Source organism: Drosophila sulfurigaster, chromosome 3, assembly GCF_023558435.1.
Source record: "Drosophila sulfurigaster albostrigata strain 15112-1811.04 chromosome 3, ASM2355843v2, whole genome shotgun sequence".
NCBI classification, from domain to species: Eukaryota; Metazoa; Arthropoda; class Insecta; order Diptera; family Drosophilidae; genus Drosophila; species Drosophila sulfurigaster.
The window spans coordinates 1,660,181-1,677,394 of record NC_084883.1 but is presented as its reverse complement, the minus strand read 5'-3'; the positions used below and the strand labels follow the sequence as shown (position 1 = coordinate 1,677,394).

Genomic DNA, 17,214 nt, shown 5'->3' with positions numbered 1-17,214 from the left:
AAATTTTAATCTGTTACTGTTAATAACATACGCTATGTTATATTACATTTTGTATTTAATGCTGAATGCGTGTGTGTTTACATTTGCGTTTTCCGCGCGCGTGTGTGTTTGTTGCGGTTTGTTTTCGCTTATCATTTTTACAATTTTATGATTCAACAAGACATAGATGTGTGGACTAATTAATAAAAGATAGTAGGCAAACAAAGAGCTTGTGCTATAATGATATTAGTTTTATACTGCCGTTATTGCGCGTGATTCTGCTTTTGTTTCTGTGTTGTTGTTTTCACTAGTTGCACCGAACTCTTACCTACATTAGAACTACAATATAATAACATACACATGGTGTCACGTTACCGTATTCAAGAAGAGGATGCGACTTCCAATTCTTCACAAAATCAACAACAACGCCGCTCCCGCAATGAATTTGCAGCACTTTTGCGTACTCGTGAGTAAACATTTAAACTATTTACTTGTCTAATGTGTCAATGTTTGTGGCAGCGTGAAAGCGGGTTAATTTTGTTTAAATGATTCATAACGCCTTAAAACTCTTATTTCCCTATACCAAATTGGTAATATAGACGATGAATCTATTTTCAAATATCTTAATACAAATTTGAAGTATTAGTGGCTACTTTTAAAGATAAGATTGTTTAGCGGCAACATTTATATGTGTACGCCATTTACAATACCGTCTTTGTTTGTGTGCCGACTTGCATTCAATGCAAATGCTTTTGATCGAGCCTTCATATATATATATTTTGTGTTTATAGATGAAAATTAAGAACTACGATTAAGAAAAAAGTAATAATAGTAAATAAAAAAAAAGATACTTGGCCCATGGGGGGATCGAACCCGCGACCTTCGCGTTATTAGCACGACGCTCTAACCAGCTGAGCTAATGGGCCATGTTATATTCCGGTTTCCTAAAGTGAAATATGTTTGCAAGCGAAATGGAAATTGCGGCATTTAAATGGGGGAGGAAATGTTTTTTAAATAGATAAATAAATAAATTGAACTAACTAAAGTTAAATACATTTGAATGTTTGTGCCAGTTGCATATCGACTTAATATTGGATGTAATCGTTTTTTTTTATTGTTTTACTGTGTGTTTGTTGTTGTTGCTTTGAATGGGATGATAATACTCTATTGCAAGGGTCTTTTAAAGAAACTATCTTGTGCGTTTCGTCTATTTACCATACAATTTGTATTTGTTTCATACAATAGTACGAGAACACTTGCTTCCGCCCAGCTCGTCGTTGACAACTTTCAGCTGTGAGCTTCGTAAAGTAAACCGAAGCACGAAATATTGACTAGCAGTGCTTTAGCCGATGTTCCTTCGTTTCATGCGGACTGTCCACAGTTGGCTTTTGGCTTTTGCACGTTGTGGACGCATTTTTAAACCGTTTTTGCGCGTGATTATTATTATCGAATATACAACAAACAAGTTGAGCCACGCAAATGAAACGCGGAGAATCGCAACACATCCCGAACTTATTAGTTATGAATGCAAACAACTTTGTTCTTGAGTGCCCCCAAGTTGAGTTTATATCGAATTGAAATAGTTGTGTAAATGTATCTGTATCTGTATCTCTGTAACTGTAACTGTAACTGTAACAGTAGGAGGTGTATCTTCAGACACTGCGGAGCCAAGTTGGCAATGAAGTTGGGCGTGCTTGACTGGCAGCCCGCTAACTACAATCAGTTCGATAATTTGAAGGCTTTCTTTGACTTTAAATTTGTGCATTTACCTTAAATTGTTCAAATTGTTACACATTGTACATTACTGAGATATATACATAGTTACCTATCTAGTGACCTGTCAAACAATTATACTATTGTCGGTTCGTCTAAAATAGAGATAGATGTACTTAGTATGTTTTGTTTTAATGCATATGCGTGTCGACAGACAACAAGCACCATGATTTTCAGCTACAACGAATGAATGAATTTTTGATGTTTTGTGCAAGTTGTTGAAAACTGTCATTGCTTTTATTTCAAATAATTGTACTACGACTATACTATATTGTACTATAACCATACTACAATATATTAGTTATGGGCGGCGTAAAAGAGCTGCCGTTTGGGGCTGTCAGTTGTTTTAGTTCTCAACGCATGTCAAACAATATGTTCAAGGTTGTTTTCATTCTCGAGCGTAACTCTTTGTGAATAATCCGAAAATGAGCTCCTTACATAACTGATATTATTATGTAATAACCGATGAATGAACAAGACAAACAACAAAATAAGGTGCCTTGCGAAACTATTTATGATATTTACTCCTCAATATAAAATCAAAACACCCAAGTGAATTTTGTACCAAGTGCCTTAGTGATTAGTCGAGATGTCCGGTCATAGCCCGGATGCCAGCCGCAACAGCAACAGCAACAACAACAGCAACATCATCTCCATCGAACTCAACAGAACCAACACGACCTCAAGCTGCAATCCCAGCATTGCCAGCCAGCGACGCCGCCAACAACGAGCGGCACAGCATCGTCAGGAGTCATGGTTTCGACACTCGATGCCGCCGGCTGTTAATCGAGACTTTGAATCTCTAGAGCATCTCACGCAACGTGAGTCGACCAACGGCTTGGATGAGCAGCTCGCGGCATCTTTAAGTGGCAAACTGCCTGTCCTCAGTCATACGAGCATACACCTTAACAGTGCCAATAGCAATCTCGGTTTCATCGATTCCGATACCCCGAATACGCCGGTGACACCACAATCCGACTCCATCGCCGGCACACTCTCCTCCTGCCAGCCCATCGGAGGTGCCGACAATAGTGGCAGGCACAAAGCTCGTAATCGCAAGGATTCGAAGGCATCAATTCTATCGAATGCAGCTCGCGGCCTACGTATGACTACTTCTTTCCTACGCAGCAAGCGTAAGGAATACGAAGGTGAGTAAGGTTCTCAGGTTACTTGATTTCAAGATTTCGAAACTTGGAATGCTGCTAAAGTTTAGACTTTAAAGAATTGCCTTTGTTTTTTTGTTACTTCTAAGATAATCATTTACTTTTAGTATTTGTATATAATTAAAGCTTTAAAGTTTATAAACTATTTCAACTTTAGAAAAATAAAAGCATACAAAAATAAAAATTGTTTTCTTTTTGCTTTAAAAATATTTAAAAATATATTTCCAAATAATAGGAAACTTTATAAATTTCTGCATATTTTTTGTGATTCTCGGTATATTAATTTGGTATATTTTTACAAGAATACCATATTTTTTAGATTTTATGGTTTTTGATCGCTTTGTTAGGTAGTAATTTGAAATACTAACGTCTTTGTCGTCAACTATAAGTTGAGGAAATGATGCATAAGCTCACATCATGTTTATAGTGGAACTCCAATCAATGAAATTTCTCAAATATGAATTTTGTTCAATATTTGGCTATATTTTTCTAGTATTCACTAGTATGGAATTTAAATAAACCACAAATTTACATGTAAAAGTCAGAAGCGTGTCAATCAAATTAACCAGCCTTGAAAAATAAAATAAAATTTTCAATAAATTTGAATTTCAAATTTATAAAATATTTACGTTTCTTTGAACCAATTCAAAAATGCGACCTATTTTTATTCATTTGATTCACGAACTAAAAGCATATTATAGCAATTGTTCTCCAACAATTTTTAGTGAGTAAGATCACAATGATTCATTTTAATGTTTTGTAAGTTTAGATTGCATAACATCCGTGCAACTTATCAGAATTATTTACTGAACTTATATGTATATATTATTCTCTTATCACAATCATGCCTAAGAACGGAAGATTGCTTCTAAAGCTCAAAGTTCAAGCCAGTCAAACTACAACTGTTTAGTCACCCAGGCACTGAGCTTGGCCACATCCGCATATACACCCGGGTACTTTGCCAATGCGCAGTTTGTGCCCCAAGAGACAATGCCGACCAGTTTGCCACCTGATACAAGCGGTCCACCGGAGTCTCCCTGGCAAGCATCCTTGTTGCTGGCCGCCGCACAAATCATCGTGTCCTTGATTTTAGAACCGTAGCTATAGCTGGAGCTGGCACACTCCGTGCGTCCCACAATGCTAGTGTCGATGTACAGGAGCTTGGCGGAGTAGGAGTTGCCAGCATAGGAAGTTGATCCCCAGCCAGAGCAACTGGCGGCAGCTCCATGTTGAGGAGCTGTGGTTGCCAACGCGATGGCTTTGATGTTGGTGCCCAGGGTCAGCTTCGTTTGGAGCTTCACAATGCCAATGTCGTTGATCTTGGTGCTGCTGTCGTAATCCTCGTGCACCTTAAATGAGGCAGCATTGCTGGTGACGCCCCCAAGTGATCGATAGGTGGATCCAGCGCGCACTCTCAGCGTGGCAACTGTCACCTTGAGCAGACAATGCGCAGCGGTCACCACAACGGTGGAACTGATCAGGCTGCCGCCACAGAAGTGGACTCCAGAGCGTTGCATCGAAACTTGCCAAGGATGCGCTGTGATGGTTGTTGGGGTGCCGCCCACAATGCGACCTTCCTGCTCAGCTATTAATCCATAAGGAATTGTCGCGCTCTGGGCTGTTGCCAAGAGAGCCAAGATTGTGATTAAGGCTTTGCCAAACATTCTATCTAGTTGTAGTGCTAACGGCTGTTGAGAATGGAATAGCTGGGTAAACGTTGCATGCGTCTTTTATAGCACCTGAGCAATGCAATGCATGAATTTTGACAGGTGGAAATTGTATCTGCGCACTCTTTGATATCATTACGATCCATTGTAAATAAACTGCAGTTATTGCCCTTTAAGTGCTCCACTCGAAACTAAGTTGACAATCGCTCTTGTCAATTCGTGTAACATATGGCCCCGTTTTCGTTTTGAACCCGTAAGACCCCTGAGCGTCCCCCTAGTCCATTCAAATTTATCTGGCTTTAATTAATTTATTTCAGGATGTTTTTAATAGTTATGTGTCTTGTTGGCAGTTACGATTGTTTGTTGTCATTGGAAATGCATTCCAAATGCGTGTTCAACCTATTGTCGTCAGATTATAGCACTATCTTTTGATTTCATGACTCTGCTTAATCCAATTGTGTCGGGTTTTGCCTGTTATAAATATTATAAACGATTAGAGCATTTACGTTGATACTGTGGGAATTTTTATTTGAATCCCGTGTTTGTTATGATTGACATTTTTGATACCACAATGTGTTTATTTCTTTATCAGCTTTAAAAACGAGAGAGCTTTATTTTGTAATCCTTGTCTACCCTAATTTGCGAATTGTTTAATTTATTTTATGTTTTTAAACATTATGTGAGTCACTATTGAATACAAATTTTGTTTAGTCGTCTTTTCTTTTTCCTTGATTTAACTTAGTTCTAAATTGAGTCTCCTTTGTCGATCTTTAAATTTATTTAACCACTTTAAGTTCAAATATTTTCATAACCTTTATAACAAGTTTTGATGTCAATTCAAATTTAGACAATTAATATTTTCACTGTTGATAGTGTTGCCTTCTTAATTATTTTCCTCAAAAATATCACAATCGACCAAAATTTATTATTAGTTTTTCGAATCAATAGAAATTTAGAATATGCCAAGGGCATTCAGTTCAATTACCTTTTTAAACGCTAAAGCTAAAGTACAGTTAACGTGTGAATTTATTATTTATGGAAAATATATATGAAAACGAACAAACATTTGTTATGAAGACAGCTCAACAGCCCCCAACACACTGCTTCTAGGATGTAACTGTTTATGGCTCCGACGTATTCTGAAACGTAATAAAAACTTGCAATAGTGTTTGTGGAACAGACGGATGTCAAACGTCAATGTCGCTAAAATAAGGACGGTCTCAGCTTCCGGCAAAATTTGCCGTTGACTGTTTGCTTTTGGGTAAAATGGTCAATGGACTAAAAGCTGGTTGGGCCGTTTGTGTATTACGCCATCCACTAATACAACCGTGCCATTTCGGAATCATAAATAGATACAAACTTATGGATTGAACATCTTCGCACGTTTATAGTTTATTCGATGGATCGTCACCTGGCAGCTGAAAAGAAAAGAAAATTGAGATTAAAGTTGAAATAGAAGGCAATTACGTAAGCGGTTACCAAAATGTCGTTAAATTGTTGGCAAAATTCATCCATGTGGACATCTTTATCATTCGGGAAATACTCTACAAACTGCTTAAAAGTTACTCGCTTCTTTGATTGATTTCTATTGACATTGGCATCGCCATCGCCATTATCTTTTCGAATGAGAATGGATTTAATGCGTCCTTGGGTGTTCGCCTGTAGCTCCGGTTTCAACGTATTCATTTTAAAGGATTTTGCTGGAATTCAAATAAAGTATACAATCTATTTACACTACTTGATTGAATTGAAAAAAACTGACTGCTGAGCTCAAAAAAATATGTTTGCGAGTGTAAACTTATTCCATTAATTTCTTTATTATCAAAAATAGGTTTCTTAATTCATGATTTATATTTTGACTACAATTCATTCCAATAAAAGAATAGTACAATGAAATTTGAAAACCTAAATCTAAAATTATATTAGTTGGTTTTACAAATTAGTTTATGATATTATCTGCCTATATTTTTAAACTGACGCGAGAACTTGCGTTGCTTATTGTCAATTACCAAAAGCTTTTAACTTCACGTAACTCAATCTTTTTTAAGATAAAGAATTAAATAGCATTTCTGCTGGACTGTGTCGCAATAAAGTGACTACCACTGAGATCATCAATGTCTCAACATAAACGTACTTAGCTGGATTTCTTTTACTTCTTACTCATGACATCATCAGGTGGTCGGTGGGGTCGGCAGAGTCCTGATGTCCTTATGTGCTCGGCATTAAGAATACTACATGTTGCGATTGTGCCAGGGCACGTTGACATTTTTCACTCATTGCAAAAAGCTTTTTTAGGCTAAATGTTCCGTGTCCGTTTAATATCATTGCAGATAGTGGTTAAGTAAATTAATGACTACAGGTCACAGCGTGCTGTTTCCAAGGATAGTCGTCGTTTTAAAAATCAATACAGTTGTAACGCTCTGCACATTAACACTATTACTAGTTAAAAAAAAAAAAATTGTGGCCCATGAGGGGGATCGAACCCGCGACCTTCGCGTTATTAGCACGACGCTCTAACCAACTGAGCTAATGGGCCGATGTTTGTGCGCTGACAAAACAACTATAAGAGGTAATCAGTATTTGAAATTCATCGAAATATGGTGTATGAATAAAATTCATTTCAATATTTGAAAAGAGTTATTTAATACTTTGGAAAACTTAATATAAATATAATAAATAAATATAAAATTAATAATTAATATACAAAACTTAATTTAAGGCCACAATTTGACTTTTCACTTCATTAAATTTGAGTAAAATAATGAATGCAACGAAAGATATCAAAAGTTTAGGAAATTCTTTTGCTAATGTTGAAAGAAAATACATCGTTCATTCCATCTAGTTTTTCATAGAATAATATTCGCCTTGGTACAAAGCAGACATTCGACCTGCTATTTGCAAGTGTCAGGATGGCCGAGCGGTCTAAGGCGCCAGACTCAAGACTTGAAGTCTTACCTCTTCATCAGAGGTTCGTGTGAGCGTTCTGGTCCTCTCTGAGGGCGTGGGTTCGAATCCCACTTCTGACAATAACTTTTTTTTAAACTAAATTTTACAAAATATAATTATTTTTTGTTTATTATAAATAATAAAATATACGAATTTATTTATTTATTTATGCAGTTCCTTGCATATTTTGCTTGTGAATACTATTTAACGCACTATTACCATACTCAGAATACTAAAAGATGGTGTGCCTGCTAGTTCAACAAGTGCCTCCGTGGCGCAATCGGTTAGCGCGTTCGGCTGTTAACCGAAAGGTTGGTGGTTCGAGTCCACCCGGGGGCGGAATTCCTTTTTTGTTTTTATTATTTGGTGTTAAAAAATAAATTTTTAAAAATTTTAATTTTTATAAATAGTGCGACAATATAGGCAAGGAAATTTATAAAATAATTTTACAACTTAAAGTTTAAATTAACACTCGATGGGAGTGTGGTGAGTTCAATTTGTTTATGTTGCCGCTCCAGTTGTTTTCGTGGTGAGCTCTCACTTAACTCTGTTGTGTTGACGCTCTTCGTATACGTGTCCATGTGTTTAGAAATGTGAATGTGTGCGCTTGTTTAGGTTTCTCTCGCTCACTCTCTGCTACACCCATACAGGTGAGTCAATGGGGCAATTGCGCTCAGTAGCTCGGCAAACACGCGCGCGCGAAGTCGATAAATCGCATTTCTGTCGGCTAAACTGAATTTTGGCGTTTAATTGGCTCGAAAATAATATATATACTATGTACATAAATATCCATATGTTTATTTGAGTTATTTGGAAAAGCAACTAGCAGTGTTTTCGGAAGTTTAATGCGTCGATTTTCCAAATGATTGATATGAAATGAGTGCGCAAATTATCATACAGTTTTAGTGACAGAAGCAAATTTGATTCTCAACAGTAAAAGTTGAAAGTTTGTATGGTTTTTGCAAAACAAGTTGCATTTTTACATTCGCTCCACATTGGACACGTTGTATACTAGGCATGTGGCACGTATGGTAAAAACCATGACCAGTCTAATGTTGATCCGTTGCGGCATGTACTCGCAAATGCACATATGTACATAACTACATACATCTTTGATTGTATTGGCGCCCCCTCAATTAAATGCTACCCATCAGTCTGCCCCAGCTCTCTAGTTCAGTTGTCAACAGCATGCGATCCAACAACATTGATTGTTGTCTCCCTTTTTCTATTTTATTGTGTTAGCATTTCTCGCCGTTTATTTCATTGCCATTGTTGCATTATTATTGTAATTGCGGTTTTCTCTCATAGCCACACACACACACACACATACATATGTACATACTTGTACTCAAAGGTTGTTCAAACTAGTTTCTTCATGTTTTGTTTTGCGGTTTCTGTTTTAAATCATACAATTTATCGGTAGTTTTCTTTCCTTCTGTAAGTTCACTTACATATATTTTTTGTTTTTAATACAAAATTGTCGTTGTACCTTTCAGTTGAAATTTGTGCTCACATTTGATTGTTAACAAATCCCAACAGTTGATTTTGATAAAACAACAAAATCCACATTATCGTCACAGTCCATTGGGAAAATGTTGGGTATTTATTGCGCTAAAAGTAAACGCAAATTAAGTTCCGAAGGTAATTTCCCAAAAAAAAAGTGACTTATTTTCATAAATATTGACGCAATTAACTTTTTCAAATAGTGCAGAAATAATTACTTCAATACATCTGTTCATATTGTGTATAAATATATATATTATATATATATATTACTTATGTAGTGCGCAACGTTTGTTCACCAACTTGATGAAATAATACGAAATATACATATTTATTTATTTCGTATGTATACAAAATGCTTATGCATCGGTCACGTTTGTTTTTCGAATTTTCTTTTAGTACGCTTGTTGTTATTGAAATATAAATAAAAGCAATATCGTCATCGCTTGTGGGTACAGTGAAATCTCTCTACATACTTATAGAATATACTCATTTTATGACATTTGGTTATAAATAAATAAATGTATGCATTAAAGTGCCAGAATCATGAAAGCATTTCTAAGAAGAAACACTTCTAATTAAAATGACAAATAAAACGGGTTTCCGAAAATTAATATTAAAATGAAGCAATGAGAATTTTTGTGCGTTCTTACTTGTATGGGCGATTAACCTTATGACTTAATATATGAATGACATTTGAACAAAATGCAAATTAATTTCAGTTAAATACAATAGATTCGTTGTGTTGTTGAGAAATTAAGGAGAAATGTTGTTGAAAACTGTGCATTCAATAGTTTTCTTTTTTATTTTAATAATTAGTACGTACAAGTTTCGGTTCGTGTAATAAAAGGTTGTAATTCAGACTCATCTACCTAATAATTTCAGCAAACATGACATTTAAGCTCTTTAAAACGTAACCTATTTTCACTTTCACACGTTCCTCTTTGTTGATGTTAATTATTTTCACTCTTGCTTTCAATATTTTTATTCAAACGGGCGACGAAGTGGGTTGAACTTTTGTTCAATTTATTTACCCAAAATATTTATAGTCTCAGTTCAAATATACTTTACGTAGAAACGTCATCAAACAAGAGAGCAAAGGCTAAGTGTGCTCGACTATTGGTTACCATACCTAACTGGTCAGCTAATAATTGGGAATTCATTTTGTGCATTAGTCAGTTCGAACAATACTTAAGGCAGATGCATAACAGATTAGTGATTAATTGGATGCACACGTATTCATATTTGATCCCGACTTTATGACTAGCAACGTCATCAATAACCAATATCCAATTATTGTTCGATTGACAATAATTTCGTATTGATTCGGTTTTCACAATGAGCTGTCGCTCAGCTGTCGTTACTGTGCGACATTTATGGGCCTTGTAACTACCTTCAATATATATGTACGAACATAAAGCAAATATACGAGAATGAAATGCGTCGATGTTCTCTTCACACTGTTATAACTGACAAATATAATATATTCTATAACTCCCACTCGAACAGAATACGTATGTGGTATACGTGTGTGTTTATGCAAATAATACAGGTTGTTGACAAATAAAGCACAAAATGTCCTAATGTTGATTATACGCTATATCGGTTCAAGGATTTTGATTTTAATTTGTATTTCTTTTTCGTTTAATTGCACTTTTATTTTATTATACTTTTTTATGGTAGTACTTGCTTCAAAACAGAAACGATATAGAATATATATTTAATTATGCATATAAATATTTTGTCGAGTGTTTATATATTGTCAGCTATAAGTCAGCTATAAGTGGTATGTCGTAGTCGACTTGTTTCGATTTTAGACTTCTTTTCACCGCCCCAATTTGGAATGCCTTAAAAAATTCTACTGGTTTGGCATAGTGTTACTAATATTTACTCAGTTTGCGACCTAAGTATACACAAATATACATTTACTTTGTACATGTATGTCTAAGTTATAATGTCGTGTTATAGGCGATATGCATCAGAGACTTGTTTTTGGTGTTCCACTTGTTCTCAGAATTAGCTGTTAGTTGTTTGCGTAAGTGATGACTGTTCAGGTACATGTGTACTTGAATACTGAAAACGGTATATTATATAGATATACATACATATGTATATATAGTATATAGTATAGTATATACTGCATACAGCTGCTAATTAGTTGACTTGAATCTGGTTTATCTTTAGAGCATCTTAGAGTACAATACTTGCTTAATGTTCTGCTCGGTCGACTAAACACATGTATAGTATTCAGTAATTTCGATTCACAAATTGGTTTCTTTTGTTTTAAATAAAATTCACGAAACGTGAAAGTAAATCCGTTTGGACAGATTCCAAAATAAATACTTATTATACATGTGTATACCTAGCCAAATATGTATAAATAGATGTTTATAGATGCAAAATAAAAACAGACCGCCTTTTATACACTTGGCCTGCTTATTTGACAGATTCCATAGATTATTTGAACAAATTTACCCTAGATTTGGTATAACAAGATTACTACGGTATATTATTATATAATATATGTATGTATTCTGCTCATCCATCATATCGTATGCATTGTAGTAGCTATATGACCTTGCTTTTCCACTTTCAATTCGGGACTACTAATTTCATCTGTAATTACTTTGAGTTCACAACGTGCCGACTGACGTTGCGCCTTTATTAATATTTATGATCAATTTCAATTCATTCAGTGAGAGACCTGCGTATGTACATGTGATGAGAAAATAGCTTCGGAACCACCTCCCTGGCCACCTGTTCTATTATTGATGTATTCTCTGTAATTTAGTCGTAGAAATTTACTCAATTTCTGCCTTAACTACCTTTCATAGCGAATGCCAAACTGCAAAGTAATTTTAAAGAAAGTGTAAATTTAAATTCTTAACTATTTAGCCGTTAAATTTATAAAGCATTTTTAGATAGATTATTTTTTATTTATTTTATGTCCATTGGAGCTTTGCATTGTCTAAGGTTCTGTATGGAATTCTCTGTGTTCGATAGTGCTCTCGTAAAATTCTTAAATAATTTCATTGATAAGATTTATTTTTATTTTTTGATAAATTTTCAATTGATTTCAATTTATATATCGACTTGTTTTGGGCACTCAAACTGTTTATAAAAGAGTCGATTAGAAATTGAAAAAATTTAGCATATCAGCAAACTTGAAAATAATGTAGTTATATCTGGTTCATTATTCAACATTTACTATGCCCAATTTACTGTTGTGATATGACAATAAAAATTTGAACTTTAAAATATCGATGTTAAAAAGTTTGGCATATTTTTGTTTCATCGTACAATAATATTTACGTTTAAAGTTTCATGACAACTTTCTGGAACAGGGCACGATTTTGAGAATATCTGAAATGGTAATGTTGAGTTTGGGGTGCTCCTTTGATATTCCATTCCTTTGTATGAAAAGAGTCTAATTATATGTAAGTGTTTACTCGTGTTTACTGTGGCCATCGCAAACACGCTAACACGAGCTTTACCAAGCTGTAGCAACTATCTGGTTTTGGCCGCACGCAAATGAAAGTGTTTGCTTATGATTTGTGTAGACAACTTGACAATGGTTTGTTTCCGATGTTGTTCTGTTGACTTCCGTTTTTACTATGCACGGGGTCGTTGACTTGGTTACCTTTTTCGTTTCGTCTGGGCAAACTTTTATATTTTCTTCGTCTTGCTGTTAGTTCTTTCTGGGCGTCGTGTAGCTTAATGCAAATCAATACTCATCGCACTCGAATTCAAATGTGTGAATAATTAGTCAATGGAACTGTAATTAATCATAGCAATCGTTTCATATCACATCGTTAATCGAATAAATACTTATTGTAGTAGAAAGGCATTCAAAATGTCGTCCAAGAGCTAAATCCAAAGTAGAGTGAACAATTCGTGATATAAACTGAATCATAAACTCTCGGCGTAGGTGTTAAATAAAGTGAGGAGTGCAACAACTGAAGCAATTACGAAAGATAATCAGTATAAGCATGTCAACATGGCAGATCCCAATAAAAATAATGGCCACAATAATCCCAGAATCATCAACGGGCACAATTCACAATTGGGGGCTAATGCCACCACCACAGCCACCACAGCCACCACAGCCACCACGGCCACCTCACCACCAACAACAACAGCATTCCAGGCACCGAGCTCCCTCTCGAATGTATCGCAACAGGTGCAGATGTGGTGCCAGCAATGCATGCGGCGGCTGAGAGGTGAGGCGCTGCGTCACACGGCCACAACAGGACCAAGCAGACAATTCGCCCCCGATGTGGGCACCAACACAGGACCAGCTGGCGAGACGCCGTCCTCCGATGATGATCCGAGTGGTGTGGAGAGCACAGAGGTGGACGGTGCCATAAGGCCACAGCGGCTCAGACAGTCAAGACAGAATCTGCCTCGTGAAAATTGGATGACAGCTTCCAAAAGAAAATTGCTGGAAAAAGTCGGGCTTAAAAAACCCCCTTGTAAAGGTGTATATACATTTTTATTTACATTCAGCTCTTTATCTGGGTACAAATATGTATTCTATTTTTAATTCTCATGCTTAAGCTATAAACATATACTTGCTTTAACCCATCAACGTACTGCCTCAACATTGTAAGAGAATGCTGAAATTTATAGTTCGCATAGCTGGGATGACGCAGAATTTGAGGGAAAACTAGTTTACATTTTTTATCATTTAATGAAAGTCGTCCGTCTTTACCTATGAATAAGATCTCGCCTTGTGTTATTAAAATTGATAACAATGCCCTTAAACCGTCTCCTATCACCTCATTCAAACGAATCTCACAATAGCATCAGAAATACACGGATTTATTTAAACTTTAAAGCTTTTCGTACATCATAGTAATACTATTCATATTTTAGAGTGTTGAGTGCGTCGCCTGCATGTGCAGCTTCAATGCTAATGTTTATGGTACTCTCGGTTTGTAATTGATCCCATCGGCACGACTGGAAATGCGCTCAATAAACTAAATGCTGTCTGGGGAAAGAGTTACTCAACATAAGGTCAACAGTTGACAGAGAAATTATATATTTGAAAACACACACACATTTGGATATACTACATACATATATACGCAGTCGTAGAATATGTTTTTTGAGCAATTGCAGCGCAGCCCGGAACGAAAGGGGGACGCACTACGGTCGACCCTGAATTCGTAGCCAATTTTCCACCTTTGCACGAGTCCGCATATCGGTTTCAGTCGCAACACCAAGCTGCAAGAGAACACAACACGCGGCACGCAAAAAACGCAGAACGCAGCAAGCAAGAGTAAAAGCAGAAGAGAAAGAGAGACAGAGACAGAGAGAAAAAGAGGAAAAGTGTTGCGTTGCGATATTTGATAGCAGTGCGACAATTAATTATACTTCCCCATTGTGCGACTCTCAATTGCAATTGTTAATATTAAGTGCTATTTTATTTCCCCTTTAAATGGGGATATGCTTGTGTCCTAATCCTAAATATAGTTCCATAAATCGAGTGCATCACGTGTCGGGCCGTTGAATGAATGTGTGACAAATCGATAATTGCGCACTTTCGACGCACGAAACTCGTACTCTCTACGGCTAAACAATAACGTATAGTTCCCAGTGTTACCAAAGTTAAAGTGTTAACTGTCCATTCGGTGTTTAGTTTATAATGTTATCTACTTATATATATATATAAAATCTTAACAGCGCATTTGTTATGCAAAATGTCAAAGTTGAGCAAATGTGAAAGCATTTTGCGATTGCAAATAGCAAACGATGTGAAGAAGAGCGCAAGCGCTTGTCCAGTGGAACAATTCGTAGTGCGCCCATTGCCACGCCCACTTGTGGCTTGTACCACCACCCTTGGCGTGTTCCAGTCGTAATACTCGCACCAGCTGCTGCAATCCAAGCAACCTGGAGGGCATAGGCAAACCACGTCCTGTTGGGGAGAGCATTGCTTTTCAGACTGTTGGCTCTGGGATTGAGGAGGACTGCGAAGACGAGTTGGATCGGGAGTCGATTGCGACCGCCGCCACGGAACTAATTAGCGATATTGGCAACTCCAATAGAAGTTTGAGTGCGCCCCAGCGTCGCAATCGCTTGCACAGACGCCGCAGATTGTCCGCAAGGCAATATCAACGCTGGAGCAGAATGACCTTTCGTAATGTCTACAAGGCGCTGCGCATACTGTGGAGTCGTAAGTTGCAGAGAAACTTTTCGATACGTTTAAAGTTCTCAAAGAATAAAGATACCACACCCCTAAAAATTAATATAAGGCGGAATCAAAGTGTAACTTTAAGCTTTCATATGCATCATATAAAATACATTACAAACGTTATTATAAATCAGAATCCATAAAAGTTATTTACGAAAGAGGGACAGATCTTGAGCAAAGATTTATAAGTGTTTATTGTACTTACTGATTCACAAAACTATCAACGCAATGCACAAACTGTCCTGAAACCATCAAACTAAGTGATGCCAAAAGATTCCCTGTTATATGGCGCTTTAATTCGATGTTAAAACAAGGAATCAAAGAACTCTTCAAAAGAATATCGCTCAGTCAAACCAAAACCACCAACATCAAAAAATGTAGCAAGTGAAGCTGAATAGTTTTCCTACAAAAAGTGCTGAGAAAGTTTACTCATTTTATTACCTGCTTTAAACCAAAGTAATCTTTGAAAAAACTCAAGACTGTTTAATCAAAATTTATAGTGAACGCAATGCATGTTAGCTGTGTTGCTAGAGACGAGGTCAAGCATTTGGCCCAATTGATAAGAGAGCATCAAGTACTGCCAGATGTGGTGGCGTGTCTGCCAGCCCTGGTTATCAATGTGCTGTATCCCTGTAACATCAAGGTCGAACCGGGATGTCATTTGACGCCATGGACGGTGCGTAACGTGCCAATTGTCCGATGGATGGCCGAGTCGAATAAGTTGTATACATTGGCCATGGTTGATCCGGATGCCCCGAGTCGGGCTACACCATTGTATCGGGAGTGGATCCACTGGCTAGTGGGCAATATACCCGGGTCTGATATTGTGCACGGCGAGCAACTTGTTGCCTATATTGGTAGCCGTCCTCCAGCAGGGACGGACACTCACCGCTATATATTCATTGTGTTTAAGCAAATATGTCGCTTGGATTTTGACGAGTCGCATATATCCAGCGATAAGTTTGATGAGCGTCGCGGGTTCAGTATTAAAAAATTCGCACAAAAATACGCCTTGGGTAATCCCATTGCAATGAATTTCTTTCAGTCCACCTGGGAAAACGATGATTTATACTAACTTCTCATATAATAAAAATCTAGGATAAACGGGAGCATTTGCTTATAAACTAGGTGTAATTTTCCTAGATATGCGTACATTTTTTGACAGCTGTTTTATCATTTCGTTATCATTTTTAGATGATGATGAGCCCGTTCCGTTCGGTTCCGATGTAGAGGAGGGAGAAAAGCGCATCATCGCACTGAACGGGCCACAGCCGATAAATTATTGTAATAATCGAATATCTACGGCGAAATATAGGTGAGTAGTACACAAATTTCAGTTAATTTGTATGATTGTGACTGCGGTTGTCTTTTTATCATTTGTTTGATCTGCTCAGAGTGAGACTAATGTTTGCACGCTTCGATAAGATAAGAGACATCCACACGTCGTAATTGATTAATAAATGCGCTTCTTTATTCACTTATTCACTTATATTCTCATTGTTCTTCTTAATCTCAATTCCACAGTGTTGTCAGCTTTTTACCGTCGTTCCTCTTTGAGCAATTTAGACGATATTCCAATTGTTTTTTCTTACTTATTGCATTACTACAACAAATTCCGGATGTTTCGCCAACGGGTCGCTACACAACACTGGTCCCACTCATCTTTATACTCTCCGTTAGCGCCATTAAGGAAATCATTGAGGATATTGTAAGTAAAACAATCACAGTGAAGCGAGACCTTGAGTCCCACGCGTCGTAATTTTTAAAACATTTTTGTGCATACAAACTACAAAAGGCTTGCAAACTTCATGTTTTTTATCTGATCGATACGAAAATTACCAGGTATATTTAGAGCTGTGAGTGTATAGCGTGTTGCAAATTATACTTCAAAAACATTTCTTGTTGTTTGAGGGTGTGACATCCAAGTTTTAAATAAGACTTGAAATGGAAACTAAGTTTAACCAAATCTGTTTTGCTTCCAAATCTCTCA

General features: G+C 36.7%; 2 protein-coding genes and 4 non-coding genes across 15 annotated transcripts in view; 3 read left to right on the top strand and 3 right to left on the bottom strand.

Annotated features, from left to right (window-relative positions):
* The first annotated feature begins 108 nt into the window (after positions 1–108).
* The window catches only part of LOC133846330 (probable phospholipid-transporting ATPase IA), a 33,452-nt gene continuing 16,346 nt past the window's right edge, over positions 109–17,214 (top strand). For 5 of the 10 annotated variants that reach the window (XM_062281246.1, XM_062281242.1, XM_062281245.1 and 2 more), the window contains exons 1-3: positions 2,327–2,900; positions 16,419–16,539; positions 16,749–16,932. In XM_062281246.1, coding sequence (XP_062137230.1) covers positions 2,342–2,900; positions 16,419–16,539; positions 16,749–16,932 — 864 coding nt within the window. In that variant the 5' untranslated portion in view covers positions 2,327–2,341. Of the gene's footprint in view, positions 446–2,326; positions 2,901–8,231; positions 8,475–9,105; positions 9,170–12,829; positions 13,510–14,842; positions 15,207–16,418; positions 16,540–16,748; positions 16,933–17,214 lie in introns of those variants that run through there. The other 5 variants (XM_062281243.1, XM_062281248.1, XM_062281249.1 and 2 more) reach the window with 5 other exon arrangements.
* On the bottom strand, positions 832–905 carry Trnai-aau (transfer RNA isoleucine (anticodon AAU)). The gene has a single exon. It is a non-coding gene; the product is annotated as a tRNA-Ile (tRNA).
* On the bottom strand, positions 3,674–4,628 carry LOC133844621 (trypsin delta). The gene has a single exon (XM_062278699.1). The coding sequence runs from the start codon at positions 4,577–4,579 to the stop codon at positions 3,812–3,814; it is 768 nt and encodes a 255-aa protein (XP_062134683.1). The 5' UTR covers positions 4,580–4,628; the 3' UTR covers positions 3,674–3,811.
* Trnai-aau (transfer RNA isoleucine (anticodon AAU)) lies at positions 7,044–7,118 on the bottom strand. The gene has a single exon. It is a non-coding gene; the product is annotated as a tRNA-Ile (tRNA).
* Positions 7,486–7,608, top strand: Trnal-caa (transfer RNA leucine (anticodon CAA)). Its single transcript has 2 exons — positions 7,486–7,523; positions 7,564–7,608. It is a non-coding gene; the product is annotated as a tRNA-Leu (tRNA).
* Positions 7,794–7,867, top strand: Trnan-guu (transfer RNA asparagine (anticodon GUU)). The gene has a single exon. It is a non-coding gene; the product is annotated as a tRNA-Asn (tRNA).

What these genes read in the sequence shown, in the direction of transcription:
- LOC133844621 (XM_062278699.1), bottom strand. Translation starts at nt 4,579, where the DNA reads ATGTTTGGCAAAGCCTTAATCACAATCTTGGCTCTCTTGGCAACAGCC.